We start from the raw sequence: 15936 nt of genomic DNA, 5'->3' as shown, positions 1-15936 counted from the left end.
AACCACAGGCAAGGTCCACAATCTGAACGAACCCATTAAGAACAACACAGTAAGAACATGAAAAGAGTCTACAAGAATTTTAGAACCTGGAAGTGTGTGTGTGTGCGTGTGTGTGTGTGTGTGTGTGTGTGTGTGTGTGTGTGTGTGTGTGTGTGTGTGTGTGTGTGTGTGTGTGTGTGTGTGTGTGTGTGTGTGTGTGTGAGAATGTCAACAGCACCGCTGGTTTCCCAGGGAGACCAAAGGGCTATGACTCATGCAGTGCATACAGCATTTTCTGGAAATTTAACAACATCGGAAGAATTATTATTTTCCCATAAAGCCCAGATAATTACATATAATCATATTAGGACCGTACAGAGTAATACTGTGGGGGAAGGGGGGTTACTGTAAAAAGCCACTAAACTCCTGTATGTCTATTATAGACCAAACAGTTTATCCCTGGGTTATTTTTCCATTTTCAGTGTCCGTCCTCCAGCTCTCTTTTGATATCAAGAACCTGTCCCTTGCATCAGGCTGTGTTGGGGGTAATCGAGTGTGTGTTTCATTTTAGACGAGTCCAGTCTGCGTGTGCAGGTGCAAGGGGTAAGGTTGGTAAAGCAGAGCCGAACCCCCTTGGGGTATGTAGTAGCTGCAGTAGCTGGGTTCTGGCAGGTAGGGAGCGCTGTGCTCTGCAAGGTAGGGGGCAGGCTGGTAGAAGCACGTCACATGGTCCGTGTTGGGAATAATATTCTGCTCTCCGAGAACCTTCAGCGCCAGCACCGTGATCATGTTCAGCGTCTGACGCCTTTCGTGTCCCATTAGACACACAGTGCTGTCATCGACCACGCGGCGCAGGGTCATCAGGTACTGGTACTTGCTTCTTTCCTCGCCAATGAAGTGGTTCTTCAAGTAGGACAGGATCTTCCTCTGCTGCTCCTGCACATCAGGGAAATCGATGAAAAACCTCGAGCACATGTATCGCTCCAGTGTCTTTATCTGAGTCTCGCTGGCCGGTCTGTAGTCCCTGACCAACAGGTTACTGTATTTCAACAAGCCACCGCCTCGGATCTCTTCTGGGTTCCTGGTAGCAATTAAGCGATAGCGCAGGTGGTCCATGGCGGCCTCAAAGTCGCCATACATGCTCTCTGCCAGGACCTCAACATCGGGGGCTGAGCCAGATACTCGAGGAGCAGTACACTGTTTAGGCATGACTGCAGTTACCTTCGGAGCCTCTTTGTTCCTGGGCACAGAGCTGGATGCCTCATCAGCTCTTGGAGGGGTAGATTCCCCTGGGCCTCCAGACTGAGACTGAGGCAGCACATGTGAGCTGGAGGTGGGGATCGTGATTGGAAAAGACACAGGCTTAGCAACCAGGGGCAGGGGGGAGTCGTATTCTTGTTCGTTTTTTCCCTCTATCTGGAGGAGAGAATCTCCTGGCTGAGCCAAGGGGTCTTTAATGTCTTCCTCGCTGGCTGTGTTCAGTATCAAAGGCTCCACGTCTGAAGATACCTGAGGTACGAGGCCCTCTGACTCTGCCGGTGTGGTGAGACAGAGGAGGGGAGGGCTGAGGCTGGGAGACGGGGGAGTGAGGCAGAGCGGTGGAGGACTGAGGCTGAGCATGGGTGGGGTGAGGTAGGGAGGCGAGCTGAGACAAGATGAGGTAGGGCTGAAGCTCAGGGGGGGTGAGCTGAAGCTGGTAGCCGGGCTGACGGAGCTCAGCATCGGAGACATGAGGCCCTGAGAGGGAGGGGTCGGACAATTAGGGGGGCTAAGACTGGGGGGTGAGGGGGTGAGGCAGGGAGGGGAAAGGCTGAGTAGTGGAGGGGTTAGGCAGGCAACAGGAGGGGTAACACAGTGTGATGGGGAGGGGGGAGTTAGTGTGGTCTCTTGTGGGCGGTCGCTTGGATGAATCAAGTTCATCTTTTTGGTCTGTGGCTCTTGATTGGCATCTTCCTCGCTGAGCTCGGCTTGTGAGGTATGTACAGGTTCCTGGACGTCGGCGGTAGTATCACCCTGTGAAATGAATGCGTCCACTGAGTCAAGAGGTTCTGATTGTTTGGGTGCAGAGACCAGTTGCGGAGAGGGGGACTGGCTTTGGTCGCCAGAAGCCACAGGCGTTGGACGAGTCTCTTCCAGAGGCTGGATGCCTGTCTCACATGAACCCTGCGAGTTTAGCTGAGAGGACGGCTGTTGAGGTAAAGGAGAGGTTGGATCTGCAGCAGAGGTGGACAGGTGATCAGGGGCTGAGGTATGGTCTAGGTTACTGGACGGCTCGGGTTCAGGCCCGGGGATCTTTTTAGTTGAAATATCGATTGTTGGGCTGGTGGGTGGCTCTGAACTGGGATCTGCTGGTTTTGTGTTAAAGGCTGTTTCAGGTTCAGGGCTGGGGCAGGGGTCTGGATCTAGACACGGCACAGGGGAAGGTTCGCCTTCAGGAACCGGGCTGGGGGTAACTTTCCTGCACATCCTCCGAGGGGGCTTTGGAGAGGAGTGTTTGAGCACCACCATGTGAGAGAGTCTCTCTGAGGCCTTACAGGACGGAGAGGAGGAGGTCTTTCTGTCAGAGACAAGGCTGAGTGGTGCAGGTAGAGTGTCCTGAGTTTGTGGAGGGCAGACGGCATCCAGCGGGTCAGGGTTTTTTTCTGAGTTGTCTGTGTGTAGTGTGCTGGGACCCCCCTGCGCGTTCTGTGTGTGATGGGTCGTAACACATGCAGTGGAGGTGGAGCAGGAACCATCAACTTCTTGTGTGTTTTCTTTATCTTTTGCGTCAGTTGCTGCGGTCTCTTCCGTCCTTTCTGCCTCGTTGTTTCTCTCCGCTGGTTTCTGCTCCTCCGTCAGCGTTTCATCGCTTTCCTCACCCGCGAGCTGCACTTCTATCTCAGCTTGTGAAGATGTGCAGGGGTCGGGGGCAGACGAACCGGGCGCTTCATCCTCCTCATCGCTTCTCTGATCCTCGGCGTTACGTTTAGCGGAGCCCGTTTCATCCGCAGCCTCCGGACGCCGCGGTTGCGCTGTCAGGTTTAGAGGCTCAGTCTGGGTTTTGTTTGAGTTCTCAGGCGGCTCTGATTCGTCCATCTGCTCCGTGACTTCATTCTCTTCATTGCAAGTATTAGTGGGGTTAGAGGGGTTGTTTTGTAGAGAGAGCTCCTTGCCATCTGAATGTGCTACTTGTTGGTCGTCGCAGGGCCTGGTCGGCTCTGGCTGTTCTACCTTCGTCTCGTCTGGGAGCTCTGGCTCATGTCTGAGTTCTATCTGAGTCAGTGGTTCATCTTTCTCAGAGGTTTGTTCCCTTTCTGACAAAAGGTTTCCTGACGTCTGGTCAGAAACATCTGAGTTTCCTCTGTGTTCTGACACTTCTTTCAGCCCTGTGGGTGTTTCCTGTTTGTTGGCTTCTGCTGTGGACTGTTTCATCTGGTTGGAGTATTCGGTTTGCTGGGAGTGAGAGTTTGTTTGTGACTCCTTTTCATGCGCCTCGTCTGTCTCGTCTGTCTGTTGTGTCTGGCTGATCTGAGAACCCTCTTTGCCGCGTACATCTTCACCTGTGGAGCTCTCTGCTGCCGGAGCGGCGGTCTCGCTCGGACTCTCCGCCGCCTGCTCGGCGGTGTGGTGCCGGTGCTGGGACTCCTCCTGCATGTAGGACTCCAGGAGACGGTCCAGGATGATCTGGAAGGAGTCGACGCTGAACTCGAACTGCCTCCTCAGGGAGCAGACGAACTTGAGCTCGAGGTTTTTGCCGCTGTTGTTTGAGAGCGAGATGAGGCTCCACTTGTCGTGTTCATTGAAGACCTTGACCATTTTCTGGACGTAGGCCTCCTTCATCGTCGCGCTGCTGATCCGCTCCCTGTTGACCCCCGGAGGAAGGCAGTCCAGCAGGCAGCCAAGCACAGACTCTTTGATCACCTGAGAGGAGATATCAAGAAGAATTAATGACAGCAGCCTTTGTGTAATTTTACTTTTATTATTTAGCTGAGGTGGTTTAAAAACATGTTTGGTTAATGTAACCTTATGATGTCTTTTCGAATTACATTATAGTGAGAATTCCAATAACATCATTACCAATATTGCCATAAAGACAGTAGAGATTAAGTGACATGTTGGAGGATCTCTATAATAACTCTAATAAAGCAGGATAATTGCTACAGGGAATTTAACTCCAGTGGTCAAATCACATCACAATGTCCTGCTTTCTGTCCTGTTCTTCCTAATCTGTACTTCGATCGCACCTGGAACTCCTCCTGACTGGGCAGCTCCACTCCAAAGATGATATCCAGGTCCTTGTAGCTCGTTCCGTTGTCTCGGACCAGGACGTGGCTGGCGGTGGAGCCGTTCAGACGGACATCTCTCACTGTGATGCCCTGGCTCTGCAGGCTGGCCCTCACTGCTATGATGATGTCGCGAGGACGCAGCTCCAGCGTGGGGAAGTTACCGCGTCCGTGGATCGGGACCACCTCCGACAGAACTTGGTGGAGAACCTCGACCTGCTCGGCATTCAGGCTGTGGAACCGCTGACCAGATTTGGTTTGTGACATGCTGCTACCCTGGAGACGCGAGAAAGGAGAGATCAGAGAAGTTACAATAGGCCAAAATGTGCTGCGCGTTTAACTCGCCGCCTCTCTCACAAATACGCACACTTAGCGCATCGCTCACACTCACATGCACACTCCCAGCCAGTCTGCTGTCTGCAAGTCACAGCTTGGCTGACAGCTTCTCCACAATGCTAATATAACTGCTGTGTTGACAAAGTGACACATGGCGCAAACCACATAGATGCTTTTTGCATAAATACTGTATATTTCTACTGCTCAACTGTTTGGCAACAAACTAGTAGGAAGTGCAAGGTGAAAAGAACAGAACAGAATGCATCTTCTTTATATAGTGTCTGTATTTACATAATTAAAGTCATCTAAGTTACGTGAAATATTTTATAGTCCAGTTCTGTTTATCACCCCCTTAAAATCCCTTATGCCTAATTATGTTGCATGATAATAATAATAATAATATTTTTAATGCCTTGCAAAATCTTTGTTTATTGATTATTTCCTCCGGAGGAGCAAGGGTTAAGCCGAATGAGTCATCGCCAAGCAGACTGCATTAATCACACAAACGTCACTAATTAAAGACACACATCTGTGCCGTGTGGAGTGTGAGTGTGAGTGTGTGCAGCACATGATGTGTACACACTCCAAAAAACCAGGCAGCTCCGTGCACGTTCACATGAGTGCAAACAGGCGTTTACATAACACCTTTTGTAAAATGCAGTCCCAAATTGGGAAAAAATGAGATTTAATATTTCCAGATGTTAATTCCATTTGGTTTTCCTAATCCTCGTGGCAGATACACACACAGACTCTGTGGCCATACTCCATCGATCAATCCGAACAAACTGGGCACATGTTTCCAATAAGCCAAACACTCTCCTAACCAAGTCAGCCAAAAGAATCTCTGTTATGTGACCGAGGGCGCATGTTTCAGGGACTGAGTGCTCGCGTTGGAGTGCGCAACTGTGGTTCATGGAAGCCCATTATGATCTATTGTTTACTTTAATCAACAGTTGTCACTCAGTGTTACATCTGAATGCGGCTAATTGCTATGATTCGCCAATAGTAGCAGGGTAAACATTTAGATACTAATGAGCAGTAATGGGACACTTTCTGCTAGCAGATTGTTAGACATCTGTAACAACCGCAAACACTATTGTAGGAAGTGATTACAGGCTTCAAATTCACACAACAAGCAAACACAAGCATAAAGGAAACTATATAGCGTAATAAAATACAAAACCTCCTAATTAGTCAAAAAAGGTTGCTGCCACTAGAAGACACAAAGCATCTGAATCAAGAAAAAGTAAATGTGTCTGTAACTAAACCTAAACAAAGAGAACTGCCCATGCCCCCAGAGGTGATAAATCCATTTCCAGATGCTGATGCTGACCGTATACTGTATATATCGTGAAACAATGTGTTGAGTAGGCAGAGAGGCACTGCGGGACTGTTTTCAAGCTGGCCCCTGTGTCTCCCCCTCCCCTTTCGCACTCTTCTGCAAACTTGCAGCTTGAGTGACTCATCCAGGCGTATCGGCTCAGCTCGCACATAATCTGTGGCCACTGGAACCTCAACAGATCCGAGGGTCTCGTACACACTGGGCTAAATCTCCAGTCTCTGCAACATTAGGATGATATTTTTCTATGAAGTCACACAAAAAACACTGTCCTGTGTATAAAGTATACAGGACAGGATGGGTAGAAGTCTATCTGTCCAGTGTAGGAATAACCTTATAATGTGCATATTTATTTGGGTTATTGTTATTATCACATGTTTTTTTCTTTTCCTCACACTTTAACAACTAGGACAAAAGCAATTATGAATAATAACTAATAATAAATTAAAAGCCGGTAACTGAGTGTAAGTGGTGTAATAAAACTGCAATGTTTAGCAACATGATTTTGAACCTTTAAAATTATGTTAAACCCAAATCCTAATATGTTTTTAATGCCCATGAATCATCTTTTAGTTCAGTTTTACCATTCATCACAATCTAAAATTTACTGGAAATGACTCAAAGCTCTGCAGAGTTTTGCCCTGCCCTGCTGGTCGTCACCCTAATCACCTAATCATGCATTTACCTACACCTGAGATGCCAGATGAACGCAATTAATCGTAATTAAGTACCTGGCTGAGCGCCGAGATTAAAATCACATTCGATTGCAGCCAAACTAAATGATCCAACTTTACAGAACAGAGGGTCATTTTACCTGTTGCTGTGGCATTTGTAGGAGCGATCGGCTCCTGGCGTGACAGCGAGACAAAACCTTGAATATCCGCCGAGCTTCAGGTCCAGAGTCTCTGCAGGTTGAGTTCTACGTGGGTTTGTTTTTCTTCTGAAGTCCCTACCCACTCCAGTCAGGCTCGGCGATGATGCGACTCCGTCCCTTATAAGGCATAAGAGGCTAGAAACTGTGCGCGAGTTCATTCGGGCGCTGTCCAGGAGGCGCGTGGTGCTGAAATGAAGACCGAAATGAGTCCTCGCACTCTTGTTTTCTCCTCCGGCCGCCCGGAGTGTAACGCAGTTTCCATAGCGACCTGCCGTCATTCAGTTATGACTCTGGTGTGTGCATGTGTGTCTGAGTGTGTGTGTGTGGCAGTAGATAGTCACAACAACCGTGGCGGAGTTGTGTGTTCTGGTGCTGGTGCCCGCGGGGACGTTAACAGGTGTTTGGGAAAACGTGCCTGTTTGTCCGTCCTGTAAGAACTTTATCTAGCGTTTATCTATTTCCCACTCCGGTGTATTCAGTGCAAACGGACTGTGCACCTGCTGGTTTTAGACTCGAAACCAGGACCTTTTTACGTTTGGTTTTAAAAGTTAAAACAAGTAAATCTCTGGGAATTTTACTACAAATAAGTGGACTAAATACGTAGAGTACTTTTAAGTAACATTTTGAATCACCACACGACACAGCCACACATCATTGTGTTAATAGAGTATCAGCAGATACAGTATGAGTCATCGGTACTCCCTCCCCCTAACCCAGCCGTTAATCCCCCCTCAACCCCAACCCCAGCCCCCCTCGGCTGGCCGGCGCACGCAAACACACCAACATTTTCTTAGTAGAAAAAAAAACGCTGGAGGCAGTTTCTCTGTCTTTGCTTCATGTCTTCGGCACCAAAAAGGGCTTCCGGTCTGCGTCCCGTTAGCTCACACATCGGTGTAGTCTTCATCTGTTTCCATGCAGGACTCTGGGGAAACTGTTACAGATGTGATACGTTCGTAGTCGCAACAAAAGCAAAGTGTAAAAATAAGCACAGCGAATGTTTCTGTGGAAAAGGTCAAATTTAGCCTTTCACCATAAAAGCACAAATGACGTCAGATGTGTACAACCTACCGATACTCGGTACAAACCGGGCTATTTTTAGCGTGGATGGAACTTGTCTGCCTCGGACACGCGCTTATCCACTTCTCCAACGGCCGTGACGTATGAGGCGCGAGCACGACACGAAAAAATCGTGACCGTGTGACGACGGTGCAACGTAACCATGAAGTGTCAGCAATTGTATTCAAAGATTCAGATTTATCAAGATAATTCACACAATTAATTTGCACATTACATATATATTTCTTATGTAATCTTATGTAATTGTTTACTAATAATATACCAGTGTGTGTGTTATTACAAAATTACCTAAAACATAGAAATTATCGCGTGTTGGTTTATCGACAACCTGTCGATTCATCGTAGATTTACAACTTGATTTTCTTATCTGGAGTCCTATCGCAAACATTACATACAATCAATATACGATATAAGAAATAATTGTTCGGTTGACTGATGAAATTGCGAGACAGCGACTTTATCTTGGCGAATTTAAGCAAAAGCGGAAGTAGACAGACGTGAAGCATCTCGGTCCGCTGAGATAGCGGATAAATCCTAAAAAATGAAAACAAACGAGGAGCTGGCTGCTATTTTCCATGTGTACTTAACTAGATTCACAGTTTGTTATAAAAAGTGTCCTTCATCATGTCGAATATGGAGAGTATCCTTTTCTATACAGTTCAAAATGCATAACTGTCGACTCTTTGCTTTACTTAGCTAACACTTATACTTACTTCAGCTATAACAAGCTAGGTTTAAGGCGGGTTCGGTAGCCAATATTGCTAGGTAGCGTTCAAGCTAGCATTTAACTTTTGACCTGTTATCCAGTTGTGAATAAAAGCGACAGGTTAGCTTAAATTTCTAAAGAAAATGATGGCGTTTAAAATTGGCTGCAGGCCTTTACATGTACCGGCAATGTATCCCTGCGACTGACACAGAGCAGTCCTTAACCAATCAAACAGAACACCTGTTTAACCTCAGGTTTGCTGCCAAGGAGCTGCAGCGAAATTCTAAGAAATGTGACAAAGACGAAAGGGCGGAAAAATCGAAAGTGAAGCAGGTTGGCTTGTTCGACTGTGCAATTTCTAGAAAATACAGTATAAATAGCATTATTATATGAATGTGTGTATTTCTTCCCTTTTCCTCAGGCTATTCAGAAAGGTAACATGGAGGCAGCCAGGATCCACGCGGAGAACGCCATTCGTCAGAAGCATCAGGCTGTGAACTACCTGAGGATGAGCGCGCGTGTGGATGCTGTGGCTTCCAGGGTCCAGACTGCAGTCACGATGAACCAGGTCAGCGGTTGCACACTCGACTTGCATTCTGATGTTAACAGGTAGGTCACAAGCTTTGGGGAACACAACACGCGTTTCCGGAAGATGATGATAGTTCCCTGCATGTTAAAGGTGCATTATTGTGTTGTGTGTCTTCCCCATTCACACTGTAATCCTTGAGTCCAAAGAGACCATTTGTATGTACTCTGTACAAACAAATCACAAATCACAAACACACAGTGTTTCAAAAACAAACCACAAGCACTGTATGTGCTTGTGATTTGTTTTCGAAACACTCTTTAGTGACCCTTGGAAATTTCCCATTTATTCATGTTGAATTTCATGGTTCTTATATTACAGTAGATACATTTATAAAGTGCACACCATTAAGTTATCCACATGCCCCCAACAGTTGTGATAAATAGCTAAATAATTGCCACATACATTCTCTGAAATAGATGTAGACATTACTTATCCTACATAATAATAAGGTACAGTATATGCTGTAATCTACCTGTGCATCTATTGTTTTGCAATCTAATTCTAATCTAAAGACCAAGGGTGTCCTACCCTGGTCCTCGAGAGCCACAGTCCTGCTGGTTGCCTAACTCTCCCTGCTGATCACCTTGATCAGGCGTCTCGGTTAGCTGCGGATTGACTGCACATACCTGGTCAAGGTGATCAGTATTAGCTGGGACAGGGAGAGTAGGGAGAATAAAACCACTGTTTAGTGCATCTAAAGTCAAACAATGAAGAGCTGCAAAGTGTTACCTTTCTAGGATAAAAGTGTCTTTTCTTGTGCATCAAAAGTTCTACACAAAGCAGACAGGGGAGTGTGAGTGAGTGAGTAAAATGGCTACCAGTCATGAAAACAAACCACCACCAATTACATAATGTCATTAGATGTGCTTCAGACTTTATTCTATTCATTTTCCACTCCTACGACAGGGACAGTCCCTTTTCAAATGCATTAATTTAGATTGGCTAAAGCACATGCATCATTTCATAGAAATCATCCTAATAGCATCTACAGAAATAGGACCACAGTGTAAAGTAGTGTAGTTGAATAACACCCTGCCTATATTGTGCTGCTTGTGTCATGAAGTATTAATGCAGTAGTGTTAGTAATGTAGCTCACAGCTTGGTCAACCTCTAGCAGGTTATGTTTGAAATCAGCGTCATACTTGATTCTTTCAGGACAAGATGGAGAAAGGGTTTCAAGGGTAAAAGTGACATCTAGTGGAAAAAAAGGATAGAGCACTTTAGGATTTGGTTTGCCGAAAACTGACTTTAAAAACCCTGATCCTGTTCTGGATCATCACAATATAGAACAATAAGAATAATATTGTTCTTGTTATATGTTTTTCCAGGTATCCAAGTCCATGTCTGGTGTGGTGAAGAGTATGGATGCTACACTAAAAAGCATGAACCTGGAGAAGGTAGAAAGTTAACCCACTTGGGGTGTATGAGCATGCGGACACAGATAATATAAAGCAAATCATGTTTTTTTTTTTTTTATAAATATGAATATTATAACCTTCTTTTTTTAAATATTTCTGTGCAGATTTCCGCATTAATGGACAAGTTTGAAAACCAGTTTGAAACTCTGGATGTGCAGACGGCTCAGATGGAAGACACGATGGGGAACACCACCACCCTGACAACACCTCAGGTAACAAGTAGCCTTCTGTTATAATAAATAATTAAGACAAATAATTTTATAACAAATCACAATGACACGTGTGTCTGTTTGCTGTCTGTTTAGAATGACGTGGATATGTTGTTGCATGAGATGGCTGATGAAGCTGGGTGAGTACAGCGACAACATCCTGCTGTGCTCACGGAGTAAAAAAGGGGAACAAAAGAGATGAAATAAGTTGCACTAAAAGCTTTATTTGAATAATTTTTCATAGAACTCTGGGTCCAAACTCCTTCAACAAGGTTTTAATGGAAAATGTAATTTATAATAATGGTACAACTTTGAAGCAGTAGTGTTGCAAGGTCAGAGTGTTACATTTTTGTTGTTTTTGTTGTCAGCAAATGTCTGTCTTCTGTTTTTCTAGTTTGGATCTTCACCTGGAGCTTCCTCCTGGACAGACTTCCTCATTGGCATCAACTGCAGCGTCAGCAGAGCAGGTAAAACATTATGTCTGTGTAAGTTTTGCATCTCAGAACATAATTAAAGCATTGTCATCTTTACCAGTCTAACTGGTTCAAATGAACTGGTATCACCTTTATCACTATACTGTAACATACTGTCTTGTGATACTAAATTGTTTCTTACACCTTTGTACCTTGTAGTCAGCAGTCATCATGTCTTTAATTGTGTACCGTGTGTAAAATACTATCATGGTTAAGTTATTAAATAAGGTCTCTTCTTCAATGATCTAACATTTTGTTCTTTTGTGTCATCATCATTGTCAGGATGAGCTCTCCCAGAGGTTGTCTAGACTGCGAGATCAGGTGTCATAATGATGCAGAAAAATACACGATGAGGATAAAGGAAGGAGGAGATTTGGAGTGGAAACAAGGGAAAAGAAGAGAATTAAAATAATAAAAGTAAGGTGCCATGTGCCTACGAGCTCTGTGCTCCTTCAGTGCTCCACTGAGTCACTTCCCAGGAGGAAGAGGTGGTTTACCGTTGCAGTAACTCAGAATGCTGCTAATTTGCACATTTATATTTAATGTTTATTTATGATCATTTATTTCATCATCAGCATGATGCTGTTGTGTTATGTTGAGGATTTAAAAGTATGTACAGTAGCTAATACTTTATTTTAAACTGGTACTACACACACAGCTTACAACTACAATGTTACACACCTCACTTATTTATTTATGTGCTTCTTTTTTTATTGGCTGACAGTTTATTGCTAAGGGCACATGTTTTTTCAACAGTTCTGCTTTTCCTGCATGACTGAGGAATCTGCTTTGTTTCTAATTGTGAACCAAATATATATTTTTATTTTGTGACTGGGAATATGCTTTGTAAATGGCAAGAATGTGTCGGTTTGACTCATATTGAGTTACTAACACACACTCAAGCACAAGCAAGTCGCTTTTTTGAAAGGTGTTTTTAGGGTTTGAGACATTTTTCATAGCTGTTGTGGTTGGAGTATGTACCTCCTCATGCTGCCCTGCTCGACTTTTTTCCATCCTACCCCTCCCTTTTTCTCCCCAACAGAGAACAGATGAGAGGTCAAAGGTGTCACCTGTGGAGGAAGCGGCCTTCTGCCACTCGCATGCCAATACTTTATTACACACACACACACACACACACACACACACACACACACACACACACACACACACACACACACACACACACACACACACACACACACACACATCCCACTGGAGAGGCAAACTCAGCTGGTAGCTATTACAGGTGTTATCCCAGCACACACAAATATCTACATGAACACACCAGCAGCCCTGTAACTGATGTGAGTCTTCCAAAGTGACACTCAACCACCTTTGACCCTTTTTATGTCCTTCCCAATCATCATCAGCACACACTTAACTGCATTCACAATCATCATCAGTGGCTCCAGACTGACACACGCTTCTATTTTGCCTAATACTAGGCACTTTGATGAGTAAATTGTGTGCAGTACTTTGGAGCACGGACATGGAGCGAGTCCTACGTGACTGGAGTTATCTGAAAAACACTGACCCCAGTCATCCAACAGCTGTCAGTCATTTCTGCCATGAGTTAAATCATCAAAAATTAAAATTCCACGTTTGTCTGCTGTCAGAGCTACAAAATCTCTTTGGTAAGTTTTTTTTTAAATTTCTGCATAGCTTTGCCTGCCCATCTTTTCTCTTTCAAGTCTGATTAAAGCCCAAGGAGTCTGTCATTGCCTATTTTTCTGTCTGCTGCGTGCATCCCAGCATGCCCAGCATGCATAGATGCTTCCTCCAGATGTGCTGAGACAGCTCTGGCACGAGCACAGCTCTGGATGGAGGGGTTGCTGTATTTGTATAAGGCTATGTGTCGGTGTGGATGCGTAGTGGCTCTCCCCTCCAGCGCCGTCAACACCTCCCTGCCATGGTTCCTAGAGGAGCGCTACGTGCTGACAGACAGGGGTCCGGTCAGCTGGTGGTCTGTCCCCATGGCTGACCTGTTTGCAGCTCAAAGCCACACACACAGGCTCGGGAAAAACACTCTAGTTGCAACAAGGGGATTGGTTGGACCTCAACATAATTCACACGCAAGAAACAGCTTGTTTAGACAGATGCTCATGAGTGTGTGTTCAGTAGGAGGGAATATCTGCTGCTAAAGCCCAGTCTTTTAAATGAGGATACATTTTAATGGGTTCAGAACATCTGGAATATTCAATCCAAAGGCTGGGTGGCTGATCTAACAGCCCTGTTGAAGGACCTCTTCTTTCCAGGAAATTCTTATTTTACAAGGAGACGCTTTCCAAAAAATGATTAATTTCCTAATTATTAAGATATTGCAGACATGTGGAACTGCCATGAAGTTTGATTCTCCAATTTTTCACTTATTTCAAATCTAACTGCACTTATTTATTGAATGCTGCATGGTTGCCACATTTTTCTGTGCTGTAAAACATTAGATTAAAGATTCTTTTTAACCATTCTTGTTAACGTTGTCATCGCTCATATGTGGGAACAGTAAAGGAAATCATCTACTTAATGTGGCTTATGAGATCAGAACTTGTCATTTAATAAAGTAGTACAAGATCAGATTTTGTCTCCTTGTCCTCTTTCTCGCTGTTAAGCCCACGTTTGAAATATTCAATTACTGTGCGTGAAAGGTCAGGCCAAACACAGGAAGCCGAGCTGATTGGTTCTACTTGGAAACTGATGGGCATGTGTGACCAATCGCTGCTTTCCAGGGCTTTCCCCGGTCCCTGTGTGTGTGTGTGTGTGTGTGTGTGTGTGTGTGTGTGTGTGTGTGTGTGTGTGTGTGTGTGTGTGTGTGTGTGTGTGTCTAATCGTTCCAGTCCAAGGCTTTCCCCAGTTTCCCTTGACCTCTTGACCACTGCTTCCTCTTTCATGCGTTAATGCTGCTTTTAATCACCTTTATTCCATCACATACACACATATACACAGCTTCCCCACTCCAGTCCTGTTCTCCACAAGCACAAGGTCTTGCTCACACCTACGCAACCTCTGTCACAGACACACACCTGATCCCTCACCCCCCTCTACATGACCCTCGGCTCACCTTTTACTGTGAAACAAGCCGTGAACATGGACATGTAGCGCTGTCCATCACTCTTTACTCACTGCTGGTCTGTGTTTGCACATATCTCTGCATTAAAGCATGCTACACTAATCCACGTACAGAATGTTATAGAATATGTATTATAGACACAGTTAATTTGTAAAAATGACAATATTATTTTATTTACCAAGTATTTAATGTATAAATAGCAGCTGAGCAACTCCCATTATCCTCTACTACAGTTCATCTGGGTTTCATCCATCCACGAAAATTGCTTTTATAAATTTCTAATTCATCTTCACAGGTTTCAAAGTGTCATCACCTTTTCAAGATGTAGCTTTTGTTTTTTGCACTGGCTATGTTGTGGTTTTGACGTTGCTGCATCATATTTAATGATTGTTGTACTTTTCATAGACACTAGCCAAGAGCAGTGATTTAGGGCTGTTCATTGTTCAATAAAATGGATTAGAATAGAGTAAAATAGAATAGAATAGCCTTTATTGTCATTCTACAACGCGTGTGAAAAAAATCGATTGAATGACAATTGGAATGACATGTTTAACTTGTTAGAGAGATACTGCAGCTATGTGTCTTTCATCAGGTTATTTAAATGAATTCTGGGTTAGGCAGTGAAGGTGAAGAGGTTAATAAGGGGTTAATAAGTTGGTCTGTAGTTGATGACAAAATGACCTCCTGATAATGATGGAAACAGGAAAAGAGGAAATCTGATAATTAAGTTCAGGAATTACAACACTATTGTTTCTGTTGTTATTATTAAACTAAGGAACAGAACTGTGTACGCAGTGATGTGTGTGTGTGTGTGTGTGTGTGTGTGTGTGTGTGTGTGTGTGTGTGTGTGTGTGTGTGTGTGTGTGTGTGTGTGTGTGTGTGTGTGTGGTACATATGGTAAAGTGCTCAGCAGGGCTGCTGTTAGTCACACTCCCGCGTCTCAAATTGAATTAGCGTTGACAGCGCACAGCACCAGCCGCGCGTGTGTGTGTGTGTGCAGTGGGCCCAATAACTGTTGGCATGTTGTCAGTGTGTGTGTGTGTGTGTGTGTGTGTGTGTGTGTGTGTGTGTGTCACTGAAGAGAACGAGGGCCTTCCCCCTGAAATCAATTAAGCAAGTATAGGTCTGCAGTGGAGGGGGTGCGAGGGGCACATCCTGTAGAGGGCAGCCCAGACAGACAACGCCATCTGGGAGAGCAGGCAGGTCGACCCCGAGCGGAGACATGAAAGAAGCAGCGCAGGGATAAGAAGAGCGAAGAGTGCAGGCCGGCATTAAATCACTCCTTCTTCCCCACCCCGTACTCTCACCCGTCCCCCCGTCTGCCATCCGATAGCAGCCGTGGAGCATCACTCTCACTCAATCACGCGCCATCGCTTTCCTTTTTCACCCCTCTATATCTGCCCCAGGAGTGATAACCTGTCACACACAGGAAGCAAACGGAGGTAGGAACAATATTTCCCTCTGTCAGAGATACGGGGAAAGAGAAAAATAATATCTCACATCTCCTGTTCCAAAAGACGTGATTTATGGATTTGGATGAAATAAAAGCAAAGCCTCTCAGTCTCTCTTTGACTCACACACCTGCACCTGTAGAATCCTGCTTTGTTGTG

General features: G+C 45.0%; 2 protein-coding genes across 5 annotated transcripts; one reads left to right on the top strand and one right to left on the bottom strand.

Annotated features, from left to right (window-relative positions):
• Positions 1-99: 99 nt before the first annotated feature.
• On the bottom strand, positions 100-8381 carry LOC114864477 (cell surface glycoprotein 1-like). Of its 3 annotated transcripts, none has more exons than XM_055512501.1 (4): positions 7859-8381; positions 6731-7790; positions 4203-4517; positions 100-3879 (listed from the first exon to the last, which is right to left on the bottom strand). In XM_055512501.1, the coding sequence occupies exons 2-4, from the start codon at positions 6743-6745 to the stop codon at positions 547-549; spliced, it is 3663 nt and encodes a 1220-aa protein (XP_055368476.1). In that variant the 5' UTR covers positions 6746-7790; positions 7859-8381; the 3' UTR covers positions 100-546. The 3 variants fall into 3 exon arrangements, with proteins under 3 accessions (XP_055368476.1, XP_055368475.1, XP_029021173.1); XM_055512500.1 differs by having other exon boundaries at positions 6731-7721; XM_029165340.3 differs by having other exon boundaries at positions 6731-7712.
• LOC114864478 (charged multivesicular body protein 1b-like) lies at positions 8367-13835 on the top strand. 2 transcript variants are annotated; one of them, XM_029165342.3, is made up of 8 exons: positions 8367-8507; positions 8809-8906; positions 8995-9141; positions 10491-10559; positions 10685-10792; positions 10886-10929; positions 11184-11256; positions 11545-13835. In XM_029165342.3, exons 1-8 carry the CDS (start codon positions 8492-8494, stop codon positions 11590-11592), a joined length of 603 nt encoding a protein of 200 aa, XP_029021175.1. In that variant the 5' UTR covers positions 8367-8491; the 3' UTR covers positions 11593-13835. The 2 variants fall into 2 exon arrangements, with proteins under 2 accessions (XP_029021175.1, XP_029021174.1); XM_029165341.3 differs by having other exon boundaries at positions 11184-11274.
• The last annotated feature ends 2101 nt before the right edge of the window (positions 13836-15936 follow it).

Source organism: Betta splendens, chromosome 10 (genome assembly GCF_900634795.4).
Source record: "Betta splendens chromosome 10, fBetSpl5.4, whole genome shotgun sequence".
NCBI classification, from domain to species: domain Eukaryota; kingdom Metazoa; phylum Chordata; class Actinopteri; order Anabantiformes; family Osphronemidae; genus Betta; species Betta splendens.
The sequence above is the reverse complement of the archived record's forward strand: the minus strand, read 5'-3'. Positions and strand labels throughout refer to the sequence as shown.

Coding starts and splice junctions, on each gene's coding strand:
- LOC114864477 (XM_055512501.1), bottom strand. Junction 3,880..4,202: donor CCAGTCAGGAGGAGTTCCAG/GTGCGATCGAAG, acceptor ATCTCCTCTCAG/GTGATCAAAGAGTCTGTGCT.
- LOC114864478 (XM_029165341.3), top strand. Junction 8,907..8,994: donor AAAAATCGAAAGTGAAGCAG/GTTGGCTTGTTC, acceptor CCTTTTCCTCAG/GCTATTCAGAAAGGTAACAT. Junction 10,793..10,885: donor CCACCCTGACAACACCTCAG/GTAACAAGTAGC, acceptor CTGTCTGTTTAG/AATGACGTGGATATGTTGTT.